A 24943-nucleotide genomic window follows, 5' to 3' on the forward strand; every position below is an offset into this window, starting at 1 on the left:
AAAATATTATTGCCAAATTATAGACAGGAAATTGGAAGATTTCAAAATTTTACACCATAAACATAATATTTTCAAACCTTAAAAAAGTGGTTCTTTCAAACCTTGAGACCTCCACCTCCCCCCTCCATGGGTTCCAATTCTCAATTCCCCCCCCCCTGCATCTTTTCCTGTAATCTATATATATATATATAAATGTAGGCATTGCGCACGCAGAGGTCACAGCCTTTCTCTGTAACTGCTGAACCAAATTGCATCAAATTAGGACAAAGCGTACCTTGCCCATCAGTGAAGCATCTGGCATGAAAATATTTCCAAAAAAGCACAGCTTTCATACCTTAAATAGTGATTAAACGCAAAAAAGTGGCGCACAAATTAGACATCACCAGCAAAAGCTCTGAAGACCGCCAGGCCCCCTCTAGGCCCGGGGGGGAGATAACCCACAGCAACGCACTTGGGGGCATGACAAGGGGTTTTTACTTTAAAATTTAGCGGGCATTGTGTCACATGCGAGGCTCCGGCGGCCATTTTAAGTAAGGGCAGTCATGTCCCTTTTAATCTAGGCTTTATACTATGACTGATTGCAAGCTTTCTCTCTCCAGTTTAAGTCCTCGGATATTTGCAGTGGCCAACCCCCCCCCCTTGATTTACAATCTCCTACCTTCCCCTTCCTGGGGTTTTTATGGAACCGAAGAGCTCAGGTGCTTCAGAACTCGCCTTCTGTTGCTACGGGGCTGTGGGTCTTCGCTATTTGACACACACACCCCGGTCAGGATTATTAAAGTAGTTCTCTGGGTTCTCTGGGTCACCTACTCCAAAATTAGAAAATGCAAATAACAAAAAAAAAGCCAAAACACACAACAACGCCCAAATCATACAATACCCACCAAAATAAATGACAACCCCAAAAATAAAATTAAACAATAATAACATCTGCTTCTCATGTTCTTATTTCAAAATTTTTTAATCTAAATATATAAAAATGTTCACAATGTGTGTGCAGGGGCCAATGTATGGAGATACAGGGGGGAGGGGACAACACTCCCCGGGGAAAACAGAGGGAAGGGTATCCTACCGAAACACAGGGATGAGCCACGGGGTTGGAGGGAGGAGGGGCAGGATAAGTCATGGATCGGGACATGGTGGGGGGAATCGTAGGGATGACCTACAGCAACGCGTAGCCGGGCCAGCTAGTCTATTATATAATCGTAAGTATTCAAAATCCATGTTACATTACAAGTGTCATTGTATTCCTGCCAATGATTTCAACTGTTTACAGTGGTCTCTCAGATATATTAGAAAATTATTCCAGTCTTTTAAGAATTATTGCTTTAATTATGGAATTGTAAACAGATTTCCTAACATAGTTCAGGTACAAAAGAGCAGAACATCACTCCACTTATTGGAAACTGGAAGGGCAGCCATTTCTTTGAGAACGTAAACCTGTTGCACAAGTGGTGAAAACTAGGGGTCCCCAGGATTATTCGGGTAGCTTGTTTTCTTTTGATCATTACTCTCAGGTCCTGCTGTGCTCCATTACTACTGAAAATCAGTTGCCTTAGCACAAGGTTTGGTGAACCTGAAGGAATACTCGAATTTCTTTGGTTCTTTATATAGGATTGATTTTTCTATGGAATAAACTTTTGGCAGGCTACCTGCAGCCAATGGTCCAATACAGTGGTGCCTCGCTTAACAAATGCCCTGCTTAACAAAATTTTCGCTTAACGAAAGGATTTTTTGAGCGGAGGTTGCCTCGCTAGACAAATTCGTTTTATGAAAAATTCATCTGGCGAATCGCGGTTTCCCATAGGAATGCATTGAAATTCAATTAATGCGTTCCTATGGGCAAAAAAAAAAAAATTCAAAAAAATTCAATGCATTCCTATGGGATTCGTTAGACGAATTTTTCGTTATAAGAAAAGACCCGTGGAATGAATTAAATTCGTCTAGCGAGGCACCACTGTACTGTAAATCAACTTATTAAATGAAGGCTTTCTAATTCCAATACTTGGCAATCTATTTTTATACTTATATTGGAATTACTTTTGTCATATAAAGCCTTGTACTATGGGCCGGATAGTGACTGGAATAATTTACTCCAACTTAGCGTGGGAGGTACATATTTTCTTTATCATGAGCACCTGCTGGTATCAGAGCCCAACTTCCCGTTCTAGTACATTATGTCAGCATTTGAACTGCTGCAGATATATCATAACCATTCTGCTGAGAACCTTTACCCCCAATATTCTAATGACCTTTCCCCTCCCTGGCCAAGTGTAGAGTTTTCATATAGATTATAAATACTTTCTCGCTGTCACAGTATTCAAAGGTCACTTTGAATGCCAGAATAAACCAGCAGTTCTGGAGTAAAAGTGTTTATTCTATTGAATGGTGTCTTGCTGGCTTTCAAAGGGACATCTTTAAAAGGCTGGGTAAGTTTAGACTTCAAGGAATTCCTTTGCTTTCTGTGGATGGGGCAAATGAGGGTATAGGCATTTAAGTCATCTCAGAATTGCTTGAAGACGAATGTTATCCTTGCGAGAAGGTATGTTCTTACAAGTGACAGGCGAGATGTTCTAAAAAGAACTGACAGTCCTATTGTATGGTACTGCATGTGCAAAAGGAAAAAGGTAAGAAATGACAACAGAAAGCATAATCATTTTTAGCTGATTTTGGTTTTGATCCAGCCATTTTGCTGGGACCAGAGGTTAAGCAAGAGAAAGGCAAGGAGGATAATGTATCTTATTCAGGAAGAAAAAAAAGTGCTGAGGACTTCCAGAAATGTGCGGGAGCTGATGAATTGTGGCCAAAAAATCCTCCTTCCAGCAGTTGCGCCTTGAGGGGTGAAAGGGCTGCTTCAGAAAATTAGATTTCTGTCTTAAGCAGCTTTTTGAAAAGAGTTAATTCTCCCACTGTGCATGAGGACCCTTGAACCTGTGGAGTCCTGGTATGAACAGAAAAACGGGATCACAGCATTTTGTCTTCCCAGAAATACATGTCGCTGGGATATATTTTGCCAGCAAATAGTGACCGTCATCATTTAAACAATATTTGAGCACACTTCATGTACGGTGAATCAGGTCTGAGGAGACTTTGGTTGTGGCTCATCTACCACATCCCCTAAGACCAGATCTGACCACAAAAATCTTTCAAACACCACTATTCAGTCACTTCACCATAAAAGTTGGTTGTGGGGAGCCCAAGTACATTTTTGCGTGAACCAATTGTGTCCTGTGTGTTGGATTTGTTAAGTAAGAAATGATGGCATCTCACACGAATGCTAATTTTTCAGAAGTTTTGATGAAACTAATCATCAAAGAAATTATTTTTATATAGCAAATATTAACTGACCTAACCAAGTTCATGTTACAAATGGGGGGAAATAAGGAAAATGGCTGTAAAACAAGGAGCATCTCCTTGGTGTACAAATTAGGCAGGCAGAATGCTGGTGTCTTTCTTCAGAAAGCACAATTACTTAGAAACTAGTGCAAGTGGAACCAGAAAAGCAGGCTGTCATTAAGAGCAAACTGAGTTAAGAATATATGAGGTTTACCAAGGAGTCCAGCAGTCTTGTGTATGCAAAAGACGCCTCTCCTCAAGTAACCACAGGGGCCCATCAATAGGAGGCAGCTACATTTTGGGGGGAGCCCTTGCCCTCAACTCAGTCTCTGGAACTGCTTCCAATATCTCTTTGTTAGTAACAGGAAGCTTATACTGAGCCAGACATTTGGTCCATCTAGCTCAGTATTGTCTATTTCAAGGGTTCCCAAAGTATGGTTTGTGAACCACATTCAGGTGGTCCCTGGCATGTCTGTAAAAATAAAATTATAAACCATGCAGCTTCTAGCATGGCCTGTGACATACAACAAGCAGGCAAATAATAATAACAACAACAACAACAACAACAACAACAACAACAACAACAATAATAATTTATTATTTATACCCCACCCATCTGGCTGAGTTCCCCAGCCACTCTGGGCGGCTTCCAACAGAAGAATAAAATAATCGATTAAAGACCAAAAGCCTCCTTAAACAGGGCTGCCTTCAGATGTCTTCTAAAAATCTGGTAGCTGTTTTTCTCTTTGACATCTGATGGGAGGGCGTTCCACAGGGCGAGCGCCACTACCGAGAAGGCCCTCTGCCTGGTTCCTGCAACTTGGCTTCTTGCAACGAGGGAACCGCTAGAAGGCCCTCGGCACTGGACCTCAGTGTCCAGGCAGAACGATGGGGGGTGGAGACGCTCCTTCAGGTATACTGGAACAAGGCCATTTAGGGCTTTAAAGGTCAGCACCAACACTTTGAATTGTGCTCGGAAACGGAAAATTGTGCTCGCAAACCATCAAGTGTTCGACCAAGACCCTCAGAAATATTCAAGGGGTCCATGGGGGCAGGAGGAGCTTGGAAACCTCTGGTCTAGACTGGCTGGCAGCATTTCTTCAGGGTTTCAGGTAAGTAGTCTTTCTCATTCCTACCAGGAGATGTCAGGGATTGAACTGGAACGTTCTGCATGCAAAGCAGATGGACTATCGCTGAGCTATGTCCACACCCCAAAACTGCTAACACTGCATTCTTGGGGTGGAATCTGAAGTTATTTGCCTTTCAATAAAACCAGCACAGAGATTAGAAGAAAGGCATGCCCACCCCCACTATTTCTTTTATTTCAGTGTTGAAATGCCAAAACTAGTATTTAAGTTTTCCTCGTTGCAGTTTTGTTAACACTTTAACCTGATACCTTTCCAAAATGTCTTCAGCTTAATAGAGATCTTCCTTGGTTGTTCTCAGCTTATTAGTTGATGGGTAGCAGCACCCACTTCCTTTTGGCAAGAAATGCATTGCAGGATGTGTGAAATTGGCTCTGACCAGAGAGGGAGTGAAACGGAAGAACGTGGGCTGTCAGATTTGGCTGGTAGTTTTCTGTTGAATGCATAATCTTGGCTTCAAGGAGAATGCAAGCTCAAGAATGCAAGAGAATTGGCAGCAAGCTGGGATGGGTGATGCATGGTTATTTTGGGAGGAGTCATGTTGGAATGTTTCTGTTTTCAGGGCACCATGGAGGAAGAATATGTACAAGGACAGTTCAAAAAGCTGCAAGAGCAGCGTATGACCATGCAGAAGAAAACGTTCACCAACTGGATCAACAACGTGTTCTACAAACATGGTGTGGGTACTTTCCTCAAGCTCCTTCAGATGTGATCAGCTTAAAGACTTCCTTGGTGGCGCGACAAACAACTCATGGAAAGCCCCTGACCAACTTTATCCATACAATATCATTAATTGCGAGCTGCAACAGTGTAAACAATGCCTTTTGAACTTCCATTGACATCTAAAGTTACCTCATTCAAGATGGCTGCAAAACAAACAACAGCCTGGGCAAAGCATTAGTGCAGCACCTGGAACCATTGTGCCTTAGCACAATTTGCTATTACTTAAACATTTTAGTAACTTGACAACTTTAAAAGGTCAATCATTGTTCCAGAAGCTGCAACAAAAAGCAGCAGCTCTGGTTGCCAATTCGCTACCAGGCTAAGTTCAAGCAGCTAGCACAGGCATCCCCAAACTTCGGCCCTCCAGATGTTTTGGACTACAATTCCCATCTTCCCCAACCACTGGTCCTGTTAGCTAGGGATCATGGGAGTTGTAGGCCAAAACATCTGGAGGGCCGCAGCTAGGGGATGCCTGAGCTAGCACATGTATGCAAAACCTTGGTACCAGGCTTGGTACCAGGATATCTGATCTCACCCCTTATAATTCTCAACCAATCACTGTGCTTTTACTGGAGATGGCCTCCTGTGGATACCATCTCATCCAGATGTCTGTTCCCTATGAAGTAGAAATCAGGCCTTTAGTGTGGAGGCACCAACTGTGAACTTCCCTCTTGCATACCAGGCAGGTGCCACCTCTAGCATCTTTTTGGTGCATGTTGAAGCCTTTTAAGTGGAGATTTTATTGTCACTGCAGTCTTTATCTGTACTGGATTTGAATGGTTTTTTACTGCTTTCTGAGGGAGCAATTCATAAATGGAATTAAATGAATGAGTGACTAAAATGTCTTGGTCCAGCTCTGACAACTGAAATATCTTCTGGGTGGATGTTAAAACATTAACTGCCTAGTCATAAATATTATATTAGCTTGTAATTGGTGTAAACTAGAGCATTAAGAATGACACATACATCTTGACAAGTACAATCTGATGACTCACAGCTGAATGAGTAAAAGACCTTGACTGAAACCCTACAGAGTTTGGGAAGCTGTGGAAATTCTATCTGTACCTCCATCTGTAACAGGAAATTGCAGTTGCAGTCAGAAGCTCCAAACTGTTGCTAAAAATGTGTTTTAAATGAAGATTCTCACAGTTTATCAGTGAATGGATTGAAGGCTGCAAATATTCCAGTCACGCTTTTAGCTGACTGTTGTTGTTGTTGTTTAGTCATGTCCGACTCTTCGTGACCCCATGGACCAGAGCACGCCAGGCACTCCTGTCTTCCACTGCCTCCCGCAGTTTGGTCAAACTCATGTTCGTAGCTTCGAGAACATGACTAGAATAGGGATATTTGTCAAGAATCCATGGAGGACACTTGTAGGTAAAGGAGTATGGAGAAGTTGTTCAGACTTACCTATAGTTTCTTTCCATGTGCAGTCCTGTTCAGAATATTAAATGATGTGAATTCAATTGGCTCAGAAGCAAATCATCTCTTCTCTTCTCTTCTCTTCATGCCAGTCAAACAGCAATTACAACACTTGCTTGCCATTCCCTATCCTTGTGTGACATTTGTCCATGTCATTAGCTGTGAAATTTTGGCTGAATTCTTTGATGCTTCATTTTTCAGGTGGACATTAGGATTCATGATCTCTATACTGAACTGAAAGATGGCATTTATCTCCTACAACTGTTAGAGCTGCTGTCTGCTGAGCAACTGCCCAGACCAAACAAGGGTAAAATGAGGGTTCATTTTCTGGAGAACAACAGCAAAGCTATCCAATTCCTCAAAACCAAGGTGAGAATGTAAAGGTACAAATGCAGACTTGTCAAGTTGCAGGACAGTGTGAGGTTGCATATTTATAAATTAATGCTTAATCTATATGCCGTCAGGTGTCATTGGTACACAAATTTGAAGAAATTCTCTTTAAGAGTAATGTTAATTAACCGTATTGGAACAGTTTTAAACCATTGTTTCAGTCCCATAGAAAGGTTAAAGTCTTCCCCCTATTTCTTTTTTAATGTTGGAAATAGTTGATATATTTTGATAATTGTGTGTGTTCTGTGAATTGGGTACTTTTCCTCAGCCACTCTTGCAGATTATAGCATATCTAAAAACATAAAACATCAAGCATTGAAAACCTCCTGATACAGGGCTGCCTTCAGATGTCTTCTAAAAGTTGTGTAATTCTTTATCTCCTTGACATCTGAAGGGAGGGCATTCCACAGGGAGGGCACCACTGCCAAGAAGGCCCTCTGCCGAGTTCCCTGTAACTTCACTTCTCACAGTGAGGGAACCACCAGAAGGCCCTTGGCACTAGACCTCAGTGTCCAGGCTGAATGATGGGGGTGGAGACGCTCCTTTAGGTATACTGGGTCGAAGCCGTTTAGGGCTTTAAAGGTCAGCACCAACACTTTGAACTGTGCTCGGAAACGTACTGGGAGCCAGTGAATTTCCTGGTGTTATATGGTCCTGGCGGCCACTCCCAGTCACCAGTCTAGCTGCCACATTCTGGATTAATTGTAGTTTCCGGGTCACCTTCAAAGGGCATTGCAGTAGAGGGCATTGCAGTAGTCCAAGCGAGAGATAACTAGAGCATGCACCACTCTGGCGAGACAGTCCGCAGGCAGATAGGGTCTCCGCCTGTGTACCAGATGGAGCTGATAAACAGCTGCCCTGGATACAGAATTAACCTGCGCCTCCATGGACAGCTGTGAGTCCAAAATGACTCCCAGGCTGCGCACCTGGTCCTTCAGGGGCACAGTTACCCCATTCAGGACCAGGGAGTCCCCCACACCCGCCCGCCCCCTGTCCCCCAAGAACGGTACTTCTGTCTTGTCAGGATTCAACCTCAATTTGTTAGCACCATCCATCCTCCAACTGCAGATTCACAAAGTTGACTGGCACTGATGAGAGTTGCAGTTGAACAACATCTGAAGGGCCATAGGCTGACCACTTCTGCTTTATCCATCCATCCATCCATCCACGCATCCACCCATTCTTAATTCCCCCCCCCCGAGTTTCCAGGGCAGGTTACAACAATGTAAAAATACAACACTGAAACTAGTTAAAACAAGTTTAAAGCCTCAGGTTATAAAAAGTTGTGTTTTTACATTGTTGTAACCTGCCCTGGAACCTCATGGGGTTTATAGAAACAAACTGACAATGGTAATAATTGCTGGAAAACTACATTTGTGCATTTGACAGGTACAGGTGAAAGTAATTGGACCTGAGAACATTGTAGATGGGGACCGAACTCTCATTCTGGGTTTAATGTGGATAATTATCCTCAGATTTCAAATTGCATCCATCAGACTTGATAAGGTAAAACTGTTATTTAAAAGCCTTTGTCCTCTTTGCTTTGTGAGAATGATCAGCTCTTCTGTTGTTCCAAAATGTCCTTGATCCCTAGCAAACTGAAATTTGACTCTTAGGTTTCTAATTAGATTGAAAGCCTAGTCTAAGTAAAGGATTCAAAATGTATTATTCATTTGAATAGGGGAAGTGGCAGAGAGAGAGCCTCTTTACTTGAGGGTAATTTAACTTACTTTACTTTAACCTTACTTGTGGGTTAAACCACAGAGCCTAGGGCTTGCTGGTCAGAAGGTCGGCGGTTCGAATCCCCGCAACGGGGTGAGCTCCCGTTGCTCGGTCCCAGCTCCTGCCAACCTAGCAGTTCGAAAGCACAGCAAAGTACAAGTAGATAAATAGGTACCGCTCAAGCGGGAAGGTAAATGGCGTTTCCGTGCACTGCTCTGGTTTGCCAGAAGCGGTTTAGTCATGCTGGCCACATGACCCGGAAGCTGTACGCCGGCTCCCTCAGCCTATAGAGTGAGATGAGTGCCGCAACCCCAGAGTCGTCCGAGACTGGACCTAATTGTCAGGGGTCCCTTTACCTTTACCTAATTTAACTTTACCTAACTCCCCCCCCCACTGTGACATGCATCTAATAATGTGGTAAACAAACTGTAGATAGAAAATGCCTCACTAAATGTATAATTATAAATCCTTACATTTCAGTTTGTTTTTTAAAAAAAGTTTTCATCTTAGAGCAAACTTGTGAGAAGTTTTCAAATCTGGATGCGTTGTTGCATGGCAGATTTTCATTTATATATGCAATTGTCCTTCGAGGTTTCTCTCCTTGGTATGTTTCTAGGAAGAGTTTGGAGCTAAAGCCGAAGTCCTTTCTGCCAATGATGCCCTGCTGGTCTGGTGCCAGTATAAGACTGCCAGTTACCCCAATGTCAATGTGAAAGACTTCTCCAAAAGCTGGAGTGACGGGTTAGCCTTCAATGCACTCATTCATGCTCACAGGTAAAGGAGAACTAGGAGATCCTGCAGCAGTAGCTCAGACTTTTCCGTAAATCTTTAATGGAGAAAGTGATCAAATCTGACAAGTTGAATAACTTTTTGTTCACAGTATCATGTTAGACAAATGGAAATTATTTGTTAATAAGCTCAGAAAAGTTACTAGAGATAAAATGGTGCTTTTCAAAAAATGTAAGTTGAATTCCACAAGGATCGGGATGGGTTGGGATAAAGAATTGGGGATTTCCACACTCTTTGGTGCAGGACTTCTGAGCTCCCAAGAATAGATTTCTCTCTCACTTTAACATCAGAAGCCAAGTTCATACCCTGACACCAAAACCCACCTTCTTTGATGCAGTAAGCTGTTAGGGGCTTGAATTGGGCAATAGGGATTGTTTCTCAAATTCAGGTTTCAGTTTTTCTTCCACCTCCCATGGAGGTGTGCTTCCTCTCCCTTGCCACCAGTTACCTCTGTGCTTCCTCTCCCTTGCCACCAGTTACCAGGCAGCAAGAAGGGAACAAATGGGACCCTTATGCTTTCTTTTTCCTCAAAACAAAAGAGAGAGGAAAGGGGCCCATTTATTCCCTTGCTAATGCCTGATCAGATTTCTTGATCAGTCTTATTTGTCCAGAGCAATGAAGGTGGTGAAGGAGATTGTCTGGAGCTCTGCTCCACAACAGCACCCCGTGTTAAAGAATAAAGTTATTTTTTTACAGGAAGGATGTTGTGATGACTGTCATCGAAATGGTGTCATTGTATGCCCACCTCCTCACCTACCCTGAGGAGCTGGTCCCTGGACCTGCTTGCCGCAGTCTCGCCCTAGTAGCATCCCCCACAATGTGGTCTGCCCCAGGACACACCAGGAGCATCCTAGCTAACTGGAGATTGAATTCAAGGCTTCTAAATCCAGCTGTGGCTTCTCTCTGCTCCTCCCACCCTCACTTGCCTCTTTTAACTACGCGTACTAGAAATTCCACCAGCTTGAACCAGAAGGAGAGATTGGAAATGGCCAACCAACACCATTCTTTGGGCTCTGCTGAGAGACCAGCTTCAATGGAGTATTCCTCTTTCTGAACCACTTCCATTTCAGATAGCCATCTGAGAACAGATGCCTGAATCTGCTTGTTTTCCCTTTTCCACCCATTACGTTTTCCTTATGTGCCGTGTCTTTCAGATTGCAAACCCATGAACCAGGGCTGCCTTGTTTTCATTTGATCTGATGTAAGCCTTTTTGACTGAAAAGCGAAGCAAAATAGTTGCTTGGATAAATAAAGGGTAGTGAATGGAAGATTGAAATGCACTTTAGGTAGTATTTCTCAGGCACGCTCGACTTTACATGCAAGTATTGGTGTGCACCTCCCCTCATTTTCGAAACATAACCTTCTTTGTATGTTTCCCCATCACCCCTTCTTTCATCTCCCCAGGCCTGATCTCATCCAGTACAGCTCCCTGAGGCATGACCAGCCCATCAGCAACCTAAATAATGCCTTCACTGTGGCCGAGAAGCAGCTGGGAATCACAAAGCTGCTGGATGCTGAGGATGTGGCGGTGCCATTTCCAGATGAGAGGTCCATCATGACTTACGTCTCATTCTACTACCATTACTTTTCCAGGCTGAAGCAGGACCAGACTGTCCAGAAAAGGCTCACCAAAGTCAGTGCACATAAAGTAGCATACCCTGTCTCTCAAGTAAATTCTCTCCACGGGTTAAATCAGTTGTGGGATCAGTTCTCACGTATGTAATCTGTGGATAATGCCAAGGGCTTTTCACAGGAAGAATAAAAGTCAATGTTCTCCTCTACATTCAGTTTAAGGAAAAGCTCTGCATTGTCAAAAGGCGAATGCTTATGCAGTAGGAAAACTCATTGCAGTTTGTTTCCTTTGCGTAGGGCAAACGTCAGCAGGTTTTTGCCATTTTTGGCTCATCTTCATATAAAAAACATTCAAGGATACCATGGACAAGCAGGCAAGCCCAGTAGGATACGTTCTGGCTGAAGAACTAGGTAGACCTTTGCCAGTGCCAAAGGAGCCAACCAGAAGCTTTATTAAATAGGAACCGCAAAATCTGGGATCTCCAATCTGATGCCAAAGTTTTGTAATTGTTTCATACCATTCTGTGGAGCCAAAGCTAGCTTGGGCTTTCAGATACAGTGACTGTGGAAAGGGACAGAACACACACACACACACACACACACACACACACACACACACACTTAGTACACATGCTCTACTACATATCCCCATATATTCCTACTTTGGGTCGCTTCCAGCTCTACAATTCTATGCTTCCATGATATTCCCGTTGCAAGTTTTATAAGAACCTAAGACTAGCTCTGCTGGATTGAGCCAGCCTCCTGTTCTCACAGTGGTCACCCAGGTGCCTATTGGAAGACTTCTACGGTAGCAGGACCTGAGTGCAACTGCAATTCAGAAGCATACTGCCTCTTGACAGTGGCCGTGTCAGAGTTCTGCCCTTTGCGTGCTTCTCGCTTTAATGGTTTTCCTTCCCACTCGGATTCTCACTTGGGGGTTATTTCACACAGAGCCCTTCTCCTTCTCCTCCCTCCCTTCCTAAAGAAACACAGGGAGACATGATAATCTCTCCCTGACCTCAGTCACCGTCAATAAGGCAGCTCTGAGTTCCCTAATAGGATTGTAGCAGGGAAGCCTCCCTTGTGTCAAAGCAGACTCAGTATGCGCTAAGACTAGTGGGTGACCAGGGAGTGCAGAAGGAATCCATGCAGTGAGGTAAATCACCCTCCCCTTCCTCCAGTGACCATGCATTTGTTAGGATCCTTCAGCGAGAACTGGGTGCGATGGCAGAACATGCAGAAGGGAGCCCTAATGCCTCAAGCAGCTTTTCCTGCACTCAAGGTTGGTGCTGCTGTTTTGCTCCTTCTCCTGCCCGGGGCCGGGCTTGCTTTGTTATTTGTGTGCTCCGAAATGGATGCAAGCAGATTAGCACTTACAGCTCATTGGTTTTTTATTTGGTTTCAGCACCTTCCTTATTAACTCAAGGAAACAACTGGGGGCTGACAGAGGCATCCTTGAGAGTGACATGGAGCATTGTCCTGCATTGTCTGTTGTAGTTTGCTGTAGTTTGGGGCATTTCCTTTTGAGCTCTTTGGAAGCTAGGATTAAGAAGTGGAAACCAAAAATAGCAAATGAAAGGGGAGGGCAATGTGAGAAAGATGGGTTACTCTTTGCACGCTGGAGATGCTTCCATAGGCTTTGTGTCCGGTGCTGAATGAACATGACTGTCTATCAGTCCCCACAGGGAAGGTGCAGATATTTTATGCTTAATGCTGATAGTTCAAATTGACTAACAGAATCAAGGCTTTCTCTGGTAACGCCAAACCCTGTACTGGATGGTACCATGTCACAGAGTCCCTTCTCATCATATGCTGATGGGCGCTTCTGATATTAGTTACGGGAAGCAACTACTTGCAGGCCCCTATCAGAGAGTTTTGGCAACAAATACTCTACTGCAAAGCTGGATCTAGACACATCAAAGAAGCATTTCAACACGTTGCAAACTCTGCATGAGAAATCGGGTTAGCAAAAACGGAACTCCACATTGCCATCTGGTGTCACAGTGTTAGATAGAATGCATAAGCAACACGTATAAAGCGTTTTTTCTTTGCCAGTGTAGCTGCGTCCCATGTTTAAATTGAAATGAATGAACCCAGGAGTCTTCACTAAGGTTGTGGGTTGCTAACCTATAGTCAAAAACAGAAAATTGCAGACTGGTGGAGGGGGGTGTATTTCCGGATCTTTGTTTATATAGTAGTAGTAGTAGTAGTAGTAGTAGTAGTAGTAGTAATTTATTATTTATACCCCGCCCATCTGGCTGGGTTTCCCCAGCCACTCTGGGCGGCTTCCAACAGAAATATTAAAATACACTAATTTCTTAAAGATTAAAAGCTTCCCTAAACAGGGCTGCCTTCAAATGTCCTCTAAAAGTCTGGTAGTTTAGGACTTAAAAGGTCAGCACCAACACTTTGAATTGTGCTAGGAAACGTACTGGGAGCCAATGCAGGTCTTTCAAGACCGGTGTTATGTGGTCTCGGCGGCCACTCCCAGTCACCAGTTTAGCTGCCGCGTTCTGGATTAATTGTAGTTTCCGGGTCACCTTCAAAGTAGCCCTACATAGAGCGCATTGCAGTAGTCCAAGCGAGAGATAACTAGAGCATGCACCACTCTGGTGAGACAGTCCGCAGGCAGGTAGGGTTTCAGCCTGCGTACCAGATGGAGCTGATAAACAGCTGCGCTGGATACAGAATTGACCTGTGTCTCCATGGACAGCTGTGAGTTGGCACTCGGAGTGGCACTCAGAGTGGCGCGCGCTGCGGCTCTTGCCGTGTCCCGCCGCCGGGTTGGGGCTCTGGAGGCAGCCTGCCGGGTCGGCGCCCAGCGCGCCCCGAGCCTCCGGGAGTCAGCAGCAGCAACACAGCAGAAGGAGGTGGCGGCCTGCCGGGTTGGCGCCCAGCAGCACCGCGCACTCCAAGCCCCAAGCCAACAGGAGCGTTGGTTCCTGGAGGGTTGGGGCGCTCTGCACGAGCTGCTGGGTGCCGACCCGGCAAGCCGCCTCCTCCTCCTGCCGCAGCTGGCATTGCTGCTGCTGGCTCCCGGAGGCTCGGAGGTGACCGGAGAGGTGCGGGCAGCCTCACCTCTTCCTTGGCGCCTTCCAGAATGGCGCCTACCACTATGGCTTATTTTGGGGGTATGGCTTATATTTCTCAAATGCTTGAAAATCCTGCTACGTCTTATTTAAGGCTACATCTTAAAATATGAGAAACACGGTACATATTTTTTAGATTTGCCTTGAGACAGTCTTTAAACCTCTTTTGTTGACCACCAGCATTGCGCTTTCCATTTTTAAGTTCGGAATAGAGTAGTTGCTTTGGAAGACGATCATCAGGCACCCAAACAACATGACCAGTCCAACAAAGTTGATGTTGAAAAGGGTATATACAGAAAAAGACTGCACTACCACACTGGCAGCCTTTAACACCAGATCTAACCTCTACCCACCCCAATGAACACTTCATACCACCCACTGAAACACAAATTCAGATTTAGATATGGTTATTATCTGTGGCTAAGGAACAAATCTCTCATCCTAGTCTCACCAAAAACCTGGATTGACTGAAGTCAGCCATAAAACTAAGCTAGGTTGTATGATAAAGTTTTTTCTTTTGCCTGCCCCCCCCCCAGATTGTGTTCTTCTTGAAGGAGACGGATGACTTGAAGTTCCAGTATGAGCAAATGGTCTCAGAGCTCTTGAAATGGATAAAGCTCAAAGTGGTGGAACTGGACGATCACTTCTTTCCCAACTCCCTCAAGGAGATGCACCTTCTCATGGGCAACTTTAAGACCTTCCGCATTGTGGAGAAGCCTCCCAAATACCGGGAGAAGGGAATCATTGAAGCCAATTTCTTCCACATCAGAACCAAACAGCGAGCCCACAACCAACGTGCCTACCTGCCTCCTGAAGGAAAGACACTGAGAGATTTGGAGAAGGAATGGGTTGTTTTGGAGAAGGCAGAACACAACCGAGGAAAAGCAATCCAGGAGGAGCTCTTGAGGCTGGAGAGAGTTGAGCAGCTCGCCCAGAGATTTCTGAAGAAAGCAGCTGTTCGCGAGGCCTACTTGGAGGACATGAGAGGGATAATAAAGAAGCAGAACGACTGGCAGCCTGAGAGTGTGGAGGAACATCAGGCAGCCACAAGAAAGCTTGAAGCCATTGAGGCGGATATGCTTTCCCGAAACCTACGCTTCAAAGCACTGTCTAAGATGGCTTCAGAAATCAAGGAGGAGAATTACCATGGCAAGATCCAGATTGAAAAGAAGTGAGCTGAAAAGTGGCGGTGTGTGGTTTGGGGAGGTGGGAGAAGCAGGAATACAGTAGCTTTAAGGAGAATTAGAAGTACACATAGAAAATAGTTGTGTTGGTAGCATGAATACTATAGCTTCCCTTTTCAGAAAGACAGCAATGATAGAGATTAACAATGGCGATGGATTTCACCATCATGCTTCTCATTAGTGCTTTTGAATAGACAGTGAATAGGGACCCAGGTGGCGCTGTGGTTAAACCACTGAGCCTAGGGCTTGCTGATCAGAAGGTCGGCGGTTTGAATCCCTGTGACGGGGTGAGCTCCCGTTGCTTGGTCCCAGCTCCTGCCAACCTAGCAGTTCGAAAGCACGTCAAAATGCAAGTAGATAAATAGGAACCGCTACAGCGGGAAGGTAAACGGCGTTTCCATGTGCTGCTCTGGTTTGCCAGAAGCGGCTTTGTCATGCTGGCCACATGACCCAGAAGCTGTACGCCGGCTCCCTCGGCCAATAATGCGAGATGAGCGCGCAACCCCAGAGTCGGTCACGACTGGACCTAATGGTCAGGGGTCCTTTACCTTTACCTTATAGACAGTGTACTGATTTTTAATTTTTTTAAAAAAGAAACATTCTGATTATTATTTTTCAAATAAAATATTGGGAGAAGACCCTTCTCCATGTTTCAGCACTGGGTGAGGCGTGTTATTGGTGACACAAGGGCCTGCTGTGCAGTGTCTTGGCAGAATATCATCAGAATTATGGTTAAAGCCAGTGTTTTTTTCTGGGGTTACTCAAGGGTACACAGCACCGGCACCTTTTTTTCCTAGAAGAAAAGCACTGGTTAGATCCAACACTTCTATCATTTCAGTGCCAAGCTAAGAAAGACCTTTCTGTTTCCCCAGCCATTTTCAGTGGTTTAGTTAAATGAACTAGCCACATGGGAATCATGAGGGAACTTGACAAGGGCCTACATTTTCATTGTTTTCCCTATGATTCCTTGAAATACGTAGTTCTGCTCAGAATCTTTTGATATACCATGTTGTTGTTGTTTTCCTTCCCATCCAGGCAAAATGACATTGTGCACCAATGGCAAGACCTTATGGCCCAGCTCAAGGGACAAAAACACTCCTTGGGGGCGATGCAGGAAGGCCTGGTCCTTTTGAGGGACATCAATACCATTACAGAAGAACTAAAAGGGCTGAAGGTATCTTGTGTTATACATGTTGTGGTGGTGACAACTCAAGACTGCAGTTTATGTCATATTGTGAAAGAACATCGTGTCTTCAGGTCTGAAAATAGGCACATAGTCATTGACATCCCAGGCTTCTTTATTTATTCAATAAATAATATTAATAATACTGGAAATAAATAAATAAATAAATAAATAAATAAATAAGAGAGACGTAGGCATACAATTGTCAGTACAAACTTGATTTTCCAGGGGCAACTAAATGAAAAATATTCCACTTGCCAGAAGTACTGGTCATGAGAATAATAGAATATGGACTTGAGGCTAAGTGCTATAGATTATCGGCATGCACAGAAATCTGTTCGCTTTCCTTTACATTAGGTTAAAAGGCCCGTTTCTTGCAGTGAAGGCCAGTTACATATAGATTATAAAACTGAGTCCGTAGAGAGGCAGTGCATACAGGCTTAATTTGACCATATAACTGCCTTCATTTATCATAACCTATTTGGTTCCACACTTCTGGGATTAGGAGAATTCAGGTCAAAGGGCAGTCTAGCAACCAGTCACAGTACATGTTGAAAACTAAGCACTGTGCTTATTATCACTATACCTGTTTGTAATAGGTACTGTATGTGGATGGAATTTGCATCTTTCCTTTGAGATTGGTGGGCCTTGGATACCATCTGATGATTCCTAGCTGACATGGGTGATAATTTACCATTGTATGAATGTAACTACAGTGGTGCCTCGCAAGATGAATTTAATTCGTTCCACGAGTCAATTCGTTTCGTGAAAAATTCGTCTTGTGAATCGCGCTTTCCCATAGGAATGCATTGAAATTTCTTTTTTTGCCCATAGGAACGCATTAATTAAATTTCAATGCATTCCTATGGGAAACCGCGATTTGCAAGATGAATTTTTTGCAAAACGAATTTGTCTTGCAAGTCACCATCAGATCGCAAGATGCATTCGTCTTGCGAAAAAATCGTCTTGCAGGGCATTCGTCTTGCGAGGTACCACTGTACTTGATAAACTGGGCATCTGTAATATTCTGCCAATAGTGTAGACTCCTGCACTTTAGTGCAAGTCACCATTCCCTTATTCTTCTGATTGCAAAAACTCCTCTCAGAAGTTGAAAGGATTATTAGTTTTATAAGTGGCTACATGCACATTATGCTAAATTTACCACCTGATAAATAGTCATCCATAACTTAGCAATTTTATTCATGCAAGTTCTTGAGGATGATAAACATTATTTCTATTTCATTTAATTTCCAGAGTCTAGTGAGTTCCCAGGATTGTGGTAAACAGCTCCTGGAAGCAGTAGATTTACTGCAGAAGCACAAACTGCTTGCCTCGCAGATCTCTTCCCTTGGGGAGAGGATCAGGCAAATCACTGAAAGAACAGAAGTGATTGCCAAAGGTAAATCATTCAAGTCAGATGTGCTTCAAGCTAAACATTGGATGCTCCAGCAGCTGCATCAAAACCTTGTGGATCTCTGCAAAACACGGTAAATTTCTTCTTTTTGTGACTCAGTTCTTCCTGAGGAGGCTGGTCAATTCTTTTATTTAAGAAATCCAGGAGTAGAATATCCTAATTGTGGGATGTCAGGGGTGTTTGTATGAACCCCCACAATGAACATGTGAGGGGACAGCTGGTCATGCACCTCTCGTGCCAGCATGGATACTGTCCCCATTTCCACAGCTGTGAGCACTTGGTGTTAGTGACACCCACTGACATTAAGCATTAGCAGGAAAAGTACCCCATGCATGTTCAGCGGTAAGTATATCAGACTTCCCGACTGAGAACCCTGAGCTCACACATTGGGGTTTCTCTGCCTTCTGTTTGGATTGCATTCGGATACTTAAAGTTAGGTAAAGGTAAAGGGACCCCTGACCATTAGGTCCAGTCGTGACCAACTCTGGGGTTGCGGCACTCATCTCGCAATATTGGCCGAGGGAGCCGGTGTACAGCTTCCAGGTCATGTGGCCAGCATGAGTAGGCCACTTCTGGTGAACCAGAGCAGCACACGGAAACGCCGTTTACCTTCCCACTTGGAGCAGTACCTATTTATCTACTTGCACTTTGACGTGCTTTCGAACTGCTAGGTTGACAAGAGCAGGGACCAAGCAACGGGAGCTCGCCCCACCGCGGGGATTCGAACCGCCGACCTTCTAATTGGCAAGCCCCTAGGCTCTGTGGTTTAACCCACAGCGCCACCCGCGTCTTAAAGTTACAAAGGAATTAATGCACTGCTTCCTTCATATTGTTCAAATTCATTAGGTAAATATAGTTGCTTTGAAGCAGAATTGAAATCTACTTCCTTAAAACAAAGTATGGATTTTACCCGAAACCAAGGAGAATGCAGAAAAGTGTCCAGGGCACAACTGTAGTATAAATAAATATTTCAAATGTGGCCAGGATGCTGGAAGTACTAGGAAAAACATGATGTGGCTTTATAAACATTACCAAATGCATCTTCCCCCCCTTTTTTCTTTTCTTTTTTGGAATAGACAATATCAGCTGGAAAGTGCTTTGAAGCTTTTTGAGTTTTTCCATGAGTGCAAAGAAGAGGAGCTTTGGCTGTCTGACAAATTGAAGCTGGTGAAGGCAGCACACTTAGGGCGTGATCTCAGTCACATTGCAGCCTCTCTTCAAAGCCATAAGGTTAGTGATGTGTAAATTCTTGATCGCCTGTGCAGATTTTAGAGGGTTTTCAGAATTCTCTAGCGTTCCTGTTTCTAGTAGCATTAATACTAAAGTACAAGTCCAAAAGATTTATAGCAGTTCTAAAAAGGGGTAGGGGGGAGTGGTGGCGAAGGAATATGTAAGATCTTAATATTATAAAAGTCTTCACCAATGGAATGGAAAACTGTTAGCGATATGAGGTCAAAGTAACTTACAAATTTACCAATATTGCTTGAAATGTGCAGACGTAATCAGCCCAGAGCCAGTGAAATTGACTGATTATACTGCGGTGTTTCAATAGGTCTAGGCCAGGCATCCCCAAACTTCGGCCCTCCAGATGTTTTGGACTACAATTCCCATCATCCCTGACCATTGATCCTGTTAGCTAGGGATCATGGGAGTTGTAGGCCAAAACATCTGGAGGGCCACAGTTTGGGGATGCCTGGTCTGGGCAGACAATGGTATTACCCTATTTGCCTCTTGATTGCTTTAGCTAGTTTGATAGAAGAACAAAGAAGCCTTGGGTTAAGCAATTAAATTGTAAAAGGGACTTGTTTATTTCTTTCAGCTTTTCTCTTTCTGAACTGTTATTTTATTTGTTTGCCTTCTTCAGGGTTGTGAGGGTTGTATTTGTTAGAAACACTGTTTAATTTGCTTACGGTATGTGTATATCCCTGTTGTTGCATTTGTGATATGCAAATTGGTTAAAAAATCCCAGGCCATAGCCAATTTGCCTGATAGCCAAATTCCTACCTGGCCCCACTCATACGGCAACCACCACAGCCATAGGAAGGTCAAATCAATAAGTAAAATGCAAAATTAATGAAGCGGGTGGGTGGGCTGAACTGATGAAGAAGAGCGGGTGTCGGGGGTCAGCGCAAACTGTTTAAATCACCCCCGGGAGTGGGGGAGGTGCTGCCTGTCCTGCAAGGCTGTCACACCCGAAAAGGGGTTAAGCCAGGCATCCCCAAACTTTGGCCCTCCAAATGTTTTGGACTACAATTCCCATCATCCCTGACCACTGGTCCTGTTAGCTAGGGATCATGGGAGTTGTAGGCCAAAACATCTGGAGGGCCACAGTTTGGGGATGCCTGGGTTAAGCGGACTTGCTGATGTTACATTAGGGATTAGTGCCATAGCTCCATCCTTTATCTTCTTATTTTCTGCGACAGTTGCTTTGTCAGTTATGATGACCCAGTCATAAGCCAGGTATTGCTACTTAGTTAATTCCTGCTGCTTCCTTCAATCAAAGTATTGTATGGCTGAAAACAATGGTGCTAAGTTTTATCTGATTGCACTGTAAATGTTGGTAGTAGGTATAATACTATTTGCATAAATGATTTCACCAGAGAAGATCACTTCTTGACTCATGCGAGTGGCATAGCTGCCAAGTCTCCGGTTTTCCCCGGGAAAACCCCTTTTTTACTTACCTTTTCCCGGTGGTCCCCCGTATCACTTCGTCTCCCGTTTTTCTCCATTATTTTCTCCTGCCGGCGGCCATTTTTTTTCTTTCCGATTTGCCCTTCTATGGGCACCAAAAATGGCCGCCGCCAGCTTCAAAAGCCGCATGTACGCATGTCCGGAAGTGCATAGACGTCACTTCCGGTGTTGGTGGCGGCCATTTTGGTGCCCATAGATGGGCGGAGCGTCACCGGAAGTTGTGTCGGAGCACTTCCTGACATGCGCACAAGCTATTTTCGAAGCCGGCGGCAGCCATTTTGGGTGCCCATAGAAGGGCAAAGCAACACCGGAAGTTACATCGACGCAACTTCCGGTGTCAAATGGCTGCCGGTCCCGGATTCTGCAGTCCGGAACTTGGAAGGTAAAGCGAGTGGAATGGTGAGAAATGTTATTCCTCATAGTTATCACTCCTGAAATAATAAAGTGGATAAAAGAAGTGAAAAACAGCATTCAAACTAGCATTACTGGATTTGGCTTCATGGTAACATCCAGTAATTGTGATCCTCCGACTTCCACCTGACAGGCTTTGCAAGCTGAGTGTGACTCCCACCAGCTGATGTGTTCTAAGATCATATGCAAGGGCTGGGAGCTAGGTCAGAAAAACCCTTCAAGTCAGAGGAGCATCCAGAAGGAGACTGACGATATCCAGAAATTGTGGCAGCAGCTCCAAGATGAGGTGGCCAGACGTAAAATCAGTTTGGAGGCAGCTTCTCTTGTCAAACAGGTAAGTTGGTCTGTAGCTCTGTTCAAAATGAACTGAATTCATTATTATTAATAAGTCTAAACAGGGTTTTAGCCTGTCCATTAAGTTTGGAAGGTCTTGTTATGTTAAGACATCAACAACAACAGCACAGCCTTGCATCTAAGCACTTCTCTAATTGCCACTGGAGACAAGGAATTGCACACAGGTGAGTGAGCAGGCTAAGAAAAGAGGGGTGGGATTCTTGGTCTCTCATTTGCACCTAGCATAAAAACCAGGAAGGTCACCACCAGCAGGCTGTTGATGGAGACAGCGTTCTCTCTCTGCCCCTTCTCTTTCATCTTCCAGCAGCCTAGCTGAATTTTTCTCAGGCAAGTCTCTTATTTACAAGGATGCAATAACAGTAATGCTCAAGAAGAAACAGTCTTTCTTCTCTTTGAGTCTTGAAGAAATTGTTGCTTTCGTTTAGATTTGTTACTCTCCTAATGTGATATTGTCAGTACATCACAAGCAGGCATATGGAACAACAGCAACCAGAATATTAGTGGCAAGAAATGGGAAAAATGAAGCACCACCCACGATAATAGAATGGCAGGCTCTTATGATTGAATACCTCAAACTGGCTAAGATGACGGGGAAAATTAAGAGGGCTTTCAAACCAGAAAGTATATAAGGATTGGGAAATATTCAAAGACTACCTAAAAACATATTGTCCAAATAACAATCTCCTTGCGGAACTAAACTGATCCTTGTAAAATACAATGTGTAAATGTTAATTTGTTAGAGTTTACGAAAACAAATTAGGGTAATAGAAGGCTGTGCATTAAACGTAAATAACAATTCAAGTACAATGGGAAGAATTGGAAGTCTTTTATTTAGAAATTCAATGATCAATGGTATAATAATGCAAATTCTAGTTTTGTATGTGTGTTTTTTCTTCTTTCTTCTGTTGTCTTAATCTTTTCTTTATCTTGATCTATGTATATATATTTGTACTGTATTTTAATTCAATAAAGATGAGTACGTCACAAGCAGGCAAGATATAACAACACAATTGTCCTATTTTCCCCCTCAGTACTTTGCTGATATTGATGAGGTGGAGTCTTGGATGCAGGAGCAACAAACCCTGCTAGCTAGCAAGGATTACGGGAAGGATGAATCCAGCGCAGAAGCTTTGTTGCATCGCCACTTTCGTTTGGAGAAAGAGATAGCGGCGTATTCTTCCGAAATAAGCCACTTGGATGAGCAGGCTCATTCTGTAGCAAAGCAGGCTGCATCAGTGGTAGGTAGCACTCATCCTGTCTTTTTTTCTCATTTCTATTAAGTTACAGATCAGTTTGGCCCAAATATGGTTGGTATTGCTGATGAACCCAAATAAAATCAAAACAGACACAGACACAATTTGGTCTGTTAGACTGAATTAAACAATTTTCTCCGCTTCATCTTCAGATCCTGTGTTGTGATATTTCCCTCAAAACACCATTTTTTTCTTTCTGTAGAATTGTGCCTTCAATCTTCTTATTCTTATGTTTACTCAATGTCCTAGAATTGTATGCTAATCAGCCTACTGTTGTCCCATAATATCTCGTGCAGGCTTTTTAAAACGTGAAGTATTTTTATTTTAAACCACCTGGAAGCCCTATCATCCTCATACTAGTAACTCAGCTGAGGTAAAGTCTTCTTGAATATTTTGTGAGAACTGTCCTCACCAGCCAGCCTGGAAGTGCTGGGTGAAAAATGATAGGAGCCGTGGCCCAGTTTTGGGAGCTAATTGGAAGATGTAAAGTTCAGATTTAAATTTTTAACTCTGATAATGCAACTATTTGCTCTAAAACTGTGAGAGCAATTTTGTAACATTCTCAGCTATTGTTCTCCTATTGCTGTTTGAAAAATATTCTTTCAAATGCACACACAAAAGTGGCCTTGTCACATCTTAACCGCAGCCATTTTAGAGAATAGCCATTGTGTTTCTACTGCAACATCTGGTGGTGAATTCATTTTTAAAACTCAGAAACACTTTTGATTTGTTTGTTCACAGGCTAGTTAGAGATTCTGCATATAGCAAAACAAGATACAGTACAACATTCCTATACAGTGGTACCTCGCAAGACGAATGCCCTGCAAGACGATTTTTTTGCAAAACAAATGCGTCTTGCGATCTAATGGCGACTCACAAGACAAATTCATTTTGCAAAAAAATTGTCTTGCAAATCGCGATTTCCCATAGGAATGCATTGAAATTTAATTAATGCGTTCCTATGGGCAAAAAAAGAAAGAAATCTCAATGCATTCCTATGGGAAACCGCGATTCACAAGACGAATTTTTCGCAAAACGAATTGACTCGCGGAACAAATTAAATTCGTCTTGCGAGGCACCACTGTCGTTGTAAAAGATCTTTGCTATCTTCAGACCTTGCTATCCTAGATGCAACTTAGGCTATGTTCACATTACCATTTACTGTGGCTCCAGTGCACTCCTTCTGTTGATGCTTGAAGCCAAGTACACATGACATTGGCCACAATCCATATGTTAACCTGTAGTTTGATTTGCTTCCCTTCAAACCAGCTTCCATCTGATTTGAAAACATGAGCTGAGGTGTGTACTTTTGAGACAGCCATCGTGCATGCACAGATGAGAGCTTCATAAACAGGAGTTCAGGGGAGGTGGTGGTGCAAGCAGGTCATCCACACTGGGTGGAGAAATTCCCAGCCTCTCTCTGGTGTATACCAGTGTGCAAATGTAGGTTGAAACACATCAGGAGAAAATAACCTTGCTGCGTTTTAAGCTACAAATGTGTACACAGACAGAAATCGGCATCTTAAGCTAAGGCTACATATTGAAATAAAACTGAAAGTACATTTAATTTGAACTTGTGAGCAATGCCAATCTTGAAAACACAGAATTCAGTTTATTGTATATTTCTTTTGACAGATGGTATCAGTGCCAACAGCAAACACAAAGATCCATGGCAGCACAGTCCAGAGGGTAACGAAAGCACCAGCAAGTCTTTCTGTGTCGTGGATGTCTGCCCAAACTACGCCAACAAGTCCATTTGGCTCTGATCCTCATTTTGTTACAGAAAACATCTGGAAAGCCCAGAATAAGATTAATTTATTATATGAAAAAGTGCAGACCATGGCTGAGGTATCAAGTTTTTCTCATAATATTTTGAGTTCTCCCTCTTTTTTAAAGACATAGAGTAATTGTTTATACAGTTGCCTTGCAGCCTTTGTTTTTTGCTATCCTGGCTCCAGATATGAAAACTTAATGTAGCTTTTAGAGTTTACTCTGCAGAGAAGATACCAAGAATCTTGAAATGTGTTGCTGAAGACCGGTTTTTATATAACTGAATGTGCTGATTGCCCTATAGCAAAACCTCTGGGTGGGTAATATGTAAGAAACCTGACAAAACGGGTTCTCCAATTCATGGAGAGCACGAGTTGCAGGAGGGGAATCAGGACGCCCCCGGGTTGCTGGGCAGATTAGTCAAGATGGCCACTGGATGACTGGGCAGTTTGGAGTTGTTGCTGGGGGAAAAGTCATGTTGCAAGTTGGGTGATT

The 24943-nt window shown here is 43.5% G+C and overlaps 2 protein-coding genes across 2 annotated transcripts in view; one reads left to right on the forward strand and one right to left on the reverse strand.

Moving 5' to 3' along the window:
- Positions 1-24943, reverse strand: part of LOC132591998 (uncharacterized) — a 452388-nt gene that overhangs the window by 263294 nt on the left and 164151 nt on the right. The window lies entirely within an intron of this gene.
- Positions 2294-24943, forward strand: part of SPTBN5 (spectrin beta, non-erythrocytic 5) — a 114612-nt gene continuing 91962 nt past the window's right edge. Inside the window, exons 1-13 of the mRNA XM_088670333.1 lie at positions 2294-2429; positions 5044-5160; positions 6828-6995; positions 8406-8522; positions 9355-9512; positions 10932-11160; positions 14725-15359; positions 16408-16546; positions 17810-18042; positions 19046-19199; positions 21205-21405; positions 22457-22663; positions 24314-24526. Of these exons, the coding sequence (XP_088526459.1) occupies positions 5050-5160; positions 6828-6995; positions 8406-8522; positions 9355-9512; positions 10932-11160; positions 14725-15359; positions 16408-16546; positions 17810-18042; positions 19046-19199; positions 21205-21405; positions 22457-22663; positions 24314-24526 (2565 nt within the window). The 5' untranslated portion in view covers positions 2294-2429; positions 5044-5049. The remainder of the gene's footprint in view (positions 2430-5043; positions 5161-6827; positions 6996-8405; positions 8523-9354; positions 9513-10931; positions 11161-14724; positions 15360-16407; positions 16547-17809; positions 18043-19045; positions 19200-21204; positions 21406-22456; positions 22664-24313; positions 24527-24943) is intronic.

The sequence above is a fragment of the Zootoca vivipara genome, chromosome 1 (assembly GCF_965207765.1).
Source record: "Zootoca vivipara chromosome 1, rZooViv2.hap1.1, whole genome shotgun sequence".
Classification (NCBI taxonomy): Eukaryota; Metazoa; Chordata; class Lepidosauria; order Squamata; family Lacertidae; genus Zootoca; species Zootoca vivipara.